Source organism: Cetorhinus maximus, chromosome 13 (genome assembly GCF_964194155.1).
Source record: "Cetorhinus maximus chromosome 13, sCetMax3.hap1.1, whole genome shotgun sequence".
In the NCBI taxonomy this organism is placed as follows: Eukaryota; Metazoa; Chordata; class Chondrichthyes; order Lamniformes; family Cetorhinidae; genus Cetorhinus; species Cetorhinus maximus.
Genome location: NC_135891.1, coordinates 27,529,472 through 27,539,117, shown reverse-complemented (window position 1 = coordinate 27,539,117; position 9,646 = coordinate 27,529,472). Strand labels below are relative to the sequence as shown.

General features: G+C 40.5%; 1 protein-coding gene across 1 annotated transcript in view; it reads left to right on the top strand.

Annotated features, from left to right (window-relative positions):
• The first annotated feature begins 1,420 nt into the window (after positions 1-1,420).
• Positions 1,421-9,646, top strand: part of ccm2l (CCM2 like scaffold protein) — a 54,898-nt gene continuing 46,672 nt past the window's right edge. Inside the window, exon 1 of the mRNA XM_078556287.1 lies at positions 1,421-1,760. Coding sequence (XP_078412413.1) covers positions 1,731-1,760 — 30 coding nt within the window. The 5' untranslated portion in view covers positions 1,421-1,730. The remainder of the gene's footprint in view (positions 1,761-9,646) is intronic.

The window sequence follows — 9,646 nt, the reverse complement described above, 5'->3', positions numbered from 1 at the left end:
TTCTGCCATTTAAAAAGACCATAGCTGATCAAGTACACAACTTTATTTATCTGTCTTTGTCCTGTATCCCTTGATACCTTTGCTTAATAAATATCTATTGATCACAGCCTCTATATGGCCTTGATATCCTACGTACAGTAAGGCACTAATATCATATTCTAACTAATGGTTTAAATAGGTTTAGTATTCCCCCTTTGACTTCATACTTAACTGTTTCTGTTTATAGAATCTAGGACCCCACAGTCGCTTTTTTTAAACCGCTTTACCAACTTGTCCTACCACTTCTAAAGATTTCTATATCTGAATTCTTAGGTCTCACTGCTCCTCTACTCTGTCTAAAGTTTTACCATTTAGTGTATATCTCTTCTCCTTATTCTTCTTCTCAAAATGCATCACTTCAAATTGTTTTACATTAAATTTCTTCTGCTATCTATCTATTAACTTGCCTATGTTTCCCTGAAGTTCCTGACGTCCTCTTCATTTAACCATTCTCCCTATTTTCATGTATTGGCAATGTTTGATATTGTATCCCTGACCCAATAGCAGATAACTTGTATGCATTGTGAAGAAACAGACACCTGGAGACAGCACTGTACATTCTTTCTGTGTCAGAAAGTTATTCTGCTCTTTACCCGATTTCCTGCCTATTCTGCCATATTTCCTTTAATAACAAGTACCATAATTTAGACAAAAAACCTATATGGCATTTTATCTATTTCCTTTTGAAAGTCCAAGTGTCCAATATTTGCATATACCCTCCAAATCATCTTTGATTTAGTTAATTCCGTCCCTTTTTTGTACAATGCATTTTGAAACTGTGTATCTATAGCTTTCAAAATATATTTAGACCAATTTTTGTCAGAAGAATAACGGTTTAAAAAGTCTAATGGCATGTTCCTGGAAACTGCTATGAGAACGTAGGAGAATTCAAATGTCAAACTTTTTTTTCCAGAAGTAAAGGGACAATTTCCTTTACGGTGAACTTTCCTGACCACAGGGCCCATTCAACCTTGGCAATGGTTCATGAAATGGCAGATATCTAAAACTATAATTTTAAATAGTGGTTTAACAGCTTGACACCAAATATTGGTGATTATTTTTGCACAAATGTGTCATTGTAAATTGGGCAGGAGGAAAGGATTTTGATGAACATAAGTCATTGAAGACGGAACAAACATTCAGCCTACCAAAAGTCTCAAAATCAAAGTATAAACTGCGATATGTGAAATGAAAAGGATCACAAAGGCTCTATTTGTATCAGTTAAGTTAACACAATGACTTTGCTCTGAAAAGGACTGATATTGGAGTCATTTCCTGCTCTACTTTGTTTCATTACAATGCCCGTTAGCCAACAGGAGGTACTGAAAGGACACATCCACAGGAAGTGACTGCTAAACTTTATGGTGACAAAAGGAAATCATGGGCTTAAATCAACGTATCGCTATTTTATGGAAAGCCTTTGAATTATTTTGTAATCTTACAAGAAGTCAGTGCTCATGTTAAAATCAAAATATATTTTTAGTTGTATCTAACAATGCAGACATGGAGACAGTCTATTTTTTGCTGGATTTTAATAGGCTGATATATATTGTATCAGTCCCAGGAGAGGAAGAACTGTTAAAAGTTTACATCAGAACTTATTTGGTGGAGTCAACCAAGAGTTTCCTGCATGTAACAGCACAAGAACAAAACAAGAAAATTCAGGAGTTCAGAACAGATGTGAAAACACAATGGATGTAGAGATCAAGAAAGGAAAAAAGGTAAAATATTTTTATAATTTGGCATCAATCTTTCTTAGATTCATGCCCAAACTAGTTATGACTTCAAAATTTTAAATCTGTTGTGTGCCAGATATAATACAGAATTTGGAGGTATACACACCCACAGTTTCCTTTAGGGAAACTCACATCCATCAAAGAGTACAAGCTTTTCAAATCGCTTTCAGAACTGTAAATGAAAAATATTACTTTGCTGAGGATGCCTAACGATTATGTGTTATGTTAACCCAATGTTATAATTTTTGCCATACAAGGCTAAAGTTCTGACATAGCTGCAGCATACATACGTGTGGCTTTCTTCCAGACAGGCAATTGTTTAGAAATTTCAGTTTCTGGAAGTCAGGTTTGCATACAGTTATTTGGCGTAAACAGCCTACGTTATTGGTTTAAGAATCTGCTCTGTGCAGCAAAAGTTCCTTTTGTATGTCACTGAAATGTTTTCTCAGGACACAATAGCAATTACGATAGGAGTGATATAGTTCAGTTGTCTGATGAAGTTTCTTTGTAGAAATGGATGTTAGTGATTATTCAGCCCACACTGCTTTGTATTTGTTCAGCCTATGCCATTTTGTAAAGGTTAAAAAAAAGTTTTCCACTGCTTAAGATTTACAACATTACTTTCTTGCCTAATTAAAAGATTCTGACTGGACCAGTGTGCTTGAAGTAAATAAGACTTCTCAATAGTCCTGTAAACCCATGGCTTCTGTACAAATCTTAACCCTCTAGCATCCCAGAAGACCGTGTGAGAGAAATTGGGTTTGTGGGCACTCATTTTTTGGGCACTTTTAGTGCCCTTAGCACTCCAAAATAGGATAAGCGAAGCCACATGCACTTGCATGCTTGTGGGCCAAGTTGTACTGGATGCCATATTGGTGAGGGCATTAGCATGTGCGCACAATGAATGTCTGTCAGAAGTATGAAGAGCAGGCAGATCATGATGTCCATCACACGTCCCACCAGCAGTGATGATGCCTCCATTCTGCAGCAGTCCACAGTGCCAGCCACATTTGAGCTACCATGGCAACCAAAGGGCATGTTGGAATTTAAGGTTCAGGAAGTCAATTAACCGGAGATTGGCCAGCACCCCTCCCGTCCCATGATCTCTTCCCCATGATCTCTCCCCCCTCTGCCATCTCTCCTATCCTCCTTCCTCACTAATGCACTCCTAGACCCTCTCTCCCCTCTGTGACACCCTGATCTTCTTCATTGACAGGGGCCATCCTGAGAGGTCCCCAGCTACTGCCTTGCGCCACAGGCTTTCACATCCAGCAGCCATCCAACCCCTAAATCTGTCTGGCTGTCGTGCAAGAAACAAAGTAAAAAAATTTCAAATGAGGTCCTGCCGTTAAAAAAGACATGGCCTGCAAATATGATATTGGACTTAATTTTTATTCCCAGTTGGGAACAAAGTTTGGCAAACAGCCTGGAAGAGTGGTAGGGATGCTCAGCTGATTTTAGTAATCAGCTACAGAAATATTTAGGGATTACAGCATTCATTACATTTTACAATATTGTGAACTGATTGTTGGGAAATCTAAAGGCATGGCAACAGGGGTAGGAATGTTTCCACAGTTTATGGTTGGATTTTAAAATTTTTGATAATATGCAGGAAACATTTTAAAACGTGTCCAAAAATAGGCAGTAACTTTTTCCGTAAAAATATTGATGAGGATCCAGGAACCGTGTATAAGCAACATTCGTACTAACAGTCCCTTGGTGGTGCAGAACTTGAATATTGTTGAAAAGGGAAACATGTTGCTGAAGCTTTTCATTTCGCACTCATCAGGACAAGTGCAGGAATGCTAAATTTCCAATGATCACAACAATTGATACCACAGGAGAAAAGGGTGCTGATTGGCCAAGTTATTGCCATGGAGTAATAAATGGGAAATGATAGGCTCCCCAAGCTCCCTGATTAGATCAGGTGCCAGCTCCTCAGAGGCTGTGGTCGCACACAAGTTTTGCTTCAGAAGGGTCCGATGGGGACTTCAATGGGGCAACGTACAGGAAGAGGCCAATGGACATGAACACACAAATGCTTGTTGCATTGCCTGGCTTGCCAGAAAGCCTGCTGTCATTGACAAAGAGGATGGAGGAATCTGACTCCAACTTGACACAGGTTTTTGCACAGAACCTAGAGCCCAGTCTGGTTGCAAGATGTGGCAGGGATCTGTAAGGACCTGCTTTGAAAGATGATGATGACATACACACTGCTCTTGGTTAAAATGGATATAAGAGATATGGTTCCAGAGGACCCTAAATGGAAAAGACTTCCTGATGGTTGCTCTTCTCCCCTGCCTTCTCTACCCTCTAGGTGGAGCTTGTCTTTTTTTTTGCTGTCTCTGTTCCATCTCTCTCTCATGCTGCTGCCCAAGGGGAATGGCAACTATAGCACCCCATGGCTGGCAGCAAGTGGTCTGACCAGAACCCTTGCAGTTACAGCCAAGGTCTGCTCCATGTGTACAGCACCATTCCCTGTTGACTTCACCAACTTTAATAAACTCTTCAAACTGCCAAGCGCGTAGACAAACTCAAACCTTTAAAGGAGGGCTTTTCCTGTTACTGAACATAAGTAGTGTTTAGGAGAGAGCAACAGCTGGAGCAGTGAGCAGGAGTCAAATCAGCATTATACACTAAAATAAAAGCAAAATGCTACGGATGCTGGAAATCTAAAACAAAAACAAAAATACCTGGAAACACTCAGCAGATCTGACAGCATCTGCAGAGAGGGATACACTTGACGTTTCGAGTCCGTATGACCCTTCATCAGAACTAAGACATATAGAAATGAGATGAAATATAAGCTGGTAGAGGGGGGTGGGTGGGACAGGTAGAGCTCGATAGGGGGCCTCCACCTATCACTGGCCCCCTATCGAGCTCTATCTGTCTCACCCACCCCCCTTTACCAGCTTATATTTCATCTCATTTCTATATGTTTTAGTTTTGATGAAGGGTCATACGGACTCGAAACGTTAACTGTGTTCCTCTCCGCAGATGCTGCCAGACCTGCTGAGTTTTTCCAGGTGTTTTTGTTTTTGTTCAGCATTACACACTGACTGACATCACAATGTGCCTACTCTGCATACTTCTGGCACATGGTTCTGATGCCCCGCTAACTCTCTTACCAAAGGCGGCATTTGGAATGGAAACTATGTGTACCACAGAGCCCAATATTGCAGTCTAAATCTTCTACTCTCTCTGTAGTTCTGCCTCATCTGCTGAGCATTTCCAGCATTTTTCTTCTGGATCATTTCTACCTTCTTCCAAGTGGTGTTTGATCTACAGCACAAACAGTCCCTAATTCAGCACTTAAATGACAATATCTCCCTGAACGTGGTTGATGAGGAAAAAAGCACCCTGTTGGGAATGGACACTAAAGCATATTGCTGGGGCAGAATAGAGGGAACTTTGCTCTGCATCTCAGGGTACTCAGAGTGGGCATTGAAAGTGGAAGGTGATGTATTTCCCCAGCACTGATACTCTTCACTGTGATGACAGAAAAGCAATTAGGCTAGCTCTATTTTCTATAAACCAAATAGCAAACCAAACACAGAGGGTAAGTGCACAAGTCTTTAAAAGTTTGATGTATGTTGCTGTAAGTTCCAGGAGAGGAAGAAATATTAATTTTCACGTCAGAACTCATTTGGTGGAGTTGGCTAAGTGTTTCCTGCATGTAACAGCACAAATCTTAAGGAAATGAGAAAGCTTAGGAGGTCAGAATAGATGCAAAAACACAATGGATGAAGATGTCAAGAAAGGAAAGAAGGTAAAAGTTTTAATAATTTGATAATTTTTCATAAAATAGAAAAAACAGCTAGTTATAACTTGAAGTATTTTATAGGATTTATAAGCACAAGTCAGACTTAAATGTGATTGCAGTTTTGATAAGGGAACATTCATCAAGTGTAGAGGATGTTAAATGTTTTCAAATCCTTTCCATGAATTTGAAAAGAACATTATAGTTTTGCAGGAAGAAACAAATGTATGTATGTTGACCACATGTTGTATGGTTTTCCTATAGTAGTTACAGAGGTGACTTGTTCCAGTCAGGTAAACATTTTATTCGTGGAACTTTTAAGGAAAGGTGAAATTTGAATTTTTAAATTTCACTTTAAATCAGTGCAGATCTTATTACTAATGTGCCTTAAACAGTCACTGGCCAATTTGTTGGTTTAATTACTTTTTTTTGCTGTAAAGTGGGTTTTGGCTGTTACAAACATATGAACGTACAAATCAGGAGCAGGAGTCGGCCACTCAGCCTTCGAGCCTGCTCCGCCATTCAATAAAATCAGGGCTGATCTGATAGTAACCTCAGATCTGCATCCCACCTACCCCCGATAATCTATCAGCCCCTTTCTTACCAAGAATCTATCCACCCCTGCCTTAAAAGTATTCAAAGACTCTGCTTCCACCACCTTTTCAGAAAGAGAGTTCCAAAGACTCACAACCCCCGAGAGAAAAAAATTCGCCTCATCTCCATTTTAAATGGGCGACCTGTTATTCTTAAACAGTGACCTTTAATTCTAGATTCTCCCACAAGAGGGAACATCCTCTCCACATCCACCCTGTCAAGACCCCTCAAGATCTTATGGGCTGAATTTTGATGGGCGGGCGTGTACGGGCACGCTTCTGATCAGCGCCCTGATCGGAGGCACGCCGCCATTTTACGTGGGGGGGCCAATTAAGCGTGACGTCTGCACAGAAGCGCTATACACTCCCTGTGCGGGTGGGGGGCGGGGGGGGGGGTTGCAATCCCAAAATCGAGTGTGCGCTCTTTCGTGCATGTGCACAAAAGAGCGCACTCATCTCCCTGAGGCCAAGTGCAGCCTCAGGGAGATCAGCTGTACATTTAAAAAGTCAAAAATAGAAAAATGAAATTTCCCTTACATGTCCCCTCTTGTGACAATGTCACATGAGTTGGGACATGTCCATAATTTTTACAAAATCTTTATTTAAATGTTTTAAAACCTACATGAAAAGGCTAATATGCAGGTACAGCAAGTAATTAGGAAAGGTAATCCCGCCCGTGCATGAGGTTTCATGTTTTTTCTAGTTCCCGCCGGGGCTCCTGGCCTGCCTGCCAACATTAAGGTTGAATGGGCAGGTCCTTTAATTACTTAATTGACCCTGTCAATGGCCTCAATTGGCCACTGACAGGTCGGCGGGCGCACAGCTGATTTGGCTGCGCTCCTGCCTTCCTGAAAATTTAAATCAGGCGCGGTGACATTGGGAGTTCCCCCTGATGTCACCGCATGTCATTTATGCATCGGCGAGCAGGCCCCGCCCCCGCTTGCCGACTCGTAAAATTCTGCGCTATGTATTCCAATCAAGTCACCTCTTATTATTCTTAACTCCTGTCCAACCTTTCCTCATAAAACAACCCAATGGAATTGCCCAATTCCAGGTATTAGTCTGGTAAACCTTCTCTGAACTGCTTCCAATGCATTTACATCCTTCCTTAAATAAGGTGACCAATACTGTACACAGTACTTCAGATGTGGTCTCACTAGTGTGTGGTGTAACTGAAGCATAACCTCCCTACTTTTGTATTCAATCCTCCTCGCAATAAATGATAGCATTCTATTACCTTTCCTAATTACTTGCTGTACTGCATATTAGCCTTTTGCAATCCATGCACTAAGACATCTAGGTCCTTCTGCATCTCAAAGCTCTGAAGTCTCTCACCATTTAAATAATATGCTTTTCTTTTATTCTTCCTGCCAAAATGGACAATTTCACATTTTCCCACATTATAATCCATTTGCCAGGTCTTTGTCCACTCACTTAACCTATCTATATCTTTTTGTAGCCTCCTTATGTCCTCTTCACAACTTACTGTCATAACTATCTTTGTGTCATCAGCAAATTTGGCACCCATCCCATCCATCCCTTCATCCAAGTCATTTATATAAATTGTAAACAGTTGAGGTCCTTGCACTGATCCCTGTGGCACACCACTCATCACATCTTGCCATTAAAAAGACCCATTTATCATACTCTCTGCTTCCTGTTAGCCAGCCTATCTTCTATCCACACCAATTTGTTACCTCCTATACCATGAGCTTTTATTTTATGCAATAACCTTTGATGTGGCACTTTATCAAATGCTTTCTGGAAATCTAAGAACAGTACATCCACCAGTTCCACTTTATCCACAGCACATGTTACTCCCTCAAAGAACTCTAATAAGTTGGTTAAACATGATTTCCCTTTCACAAAACCATGTTGACTCTGCCTGATTACCTTGAACTTATCCAAGTGCCCGGCTATAACTTCTTTAATAATAGCTTCTAATATAATAGCCAGAGAGTGGTGAATCTATGGAATTCATTGCCACAGAAGGCTGTGGAGGCCAGGTCATTGAGTGTATTTAAGACCGAGATAGATAGGTTCTTGATTGGTAAGGGGATCAAAGGTTACAGGGAGAAGGTGGGAGAATGGGGTTGAGAAACTTATCAGCCATGATTGAACGGCGGAGCAGACTCGATGGGCTCAATGGCCTAATTTCTGCTCCTATGTCTTATGGTCTTATTTTTCCTACAACAGATGTTAAGCTAACTGGTATGGTTTCCCGTTTTCTGTCTCCCTTTTTGAACAGTGGAGTTACATTTGCTAGCTTCCAATCTAATGGGACTTTCCTCTGATCTAGGGAGTTTTAGAATTTAAACCAATGTATCAACTATCTCACTAGCCGCTTCTTTTAAGACCCCATAGGACCAACACTCGCTCTGTTAACTCATTTATTTTTAAAATATTTATAGAAACTCTTACTATCTGTTTTTATATTTCTGACTAGCTTTCTCTCATACTCTAATTATTCCCTCCCTATTAATCTTTTAGTCATCCTTTGCCATTCCTTATATTCTGTCCAATCTTCTGACCTTCCACCTGCCTTTACACAATGATATGCTTTTTCTTTAAGTTTGATACTATTTTTAACCTTTCTGGTTAACCATGGTGTGTCCGTCCCTTGGACTTTTTTCTTACTCGTTGGGATGCATCTATTCTGTGCATTCTGAAATATCCCCTTAAATGTTTACCACTGCATCTCTATTGACCTATCCCTTAACCTAATTTGCTAATTCACTTTAGCCAACTCTGCTTTCATAATTGCCTTTATTTAAGTTTAAAAACATGGTCACAGACCCACTCCTCTCCCCCTTAAAATTAATGTAAAATTCAATCATATTATGGTCACTGCTACCTAGGAGTGCCTTCACTATGAGGTCATTAATTAAGCCTATCTCATTGCACAATACCAGGAATATCATAGCCTCCCCTGTGGTTGACTCCAGAAAATGCTGTTCTAAGAAGCTATCCCGAAAACATTCTATGATTTCCTCATCGAGGCTACCTTTGCCCATCTGACTTTTCCAGTCTATACGTAGATTAAAATCTCCCATGATTATCGCTGTGCCTTTCTGACAAGCTCCAATTATTTCTTCCTTTATGCTCCACCCTACCATGTGGTTACTGTTAGGGGGCCTGTACACAACTCCCAAAAGTGACTTCTTGCCCTTACCATTTCTCATCTCTACCCAAACCATTTCCACATCCTGATTTTCTGAACTTTGGTGATCCCTGTCCATTGTGCTAATACCATTATTAACTAACAGAGCCACCCCTCCACATTTTCCTTGCTTCCTGTCCTTTATAAGTGTCCTGTACCCTTCAATATTCAGATCCCAATCCACGTCCTCCGTTAGCCATGTCTCTGTAATGGCTATCAAATCGTACTTATTTATTTCTATGAGCGCTCTCAGTTCATCTGTTTTGTTTCGAATGCTTTGTGCATTCAGGTACAGAGCCTTTAGTTTTATCCTTTTGTTATTCTTATAACCTCCAGTCTCACCTGTTGATTTACAGTT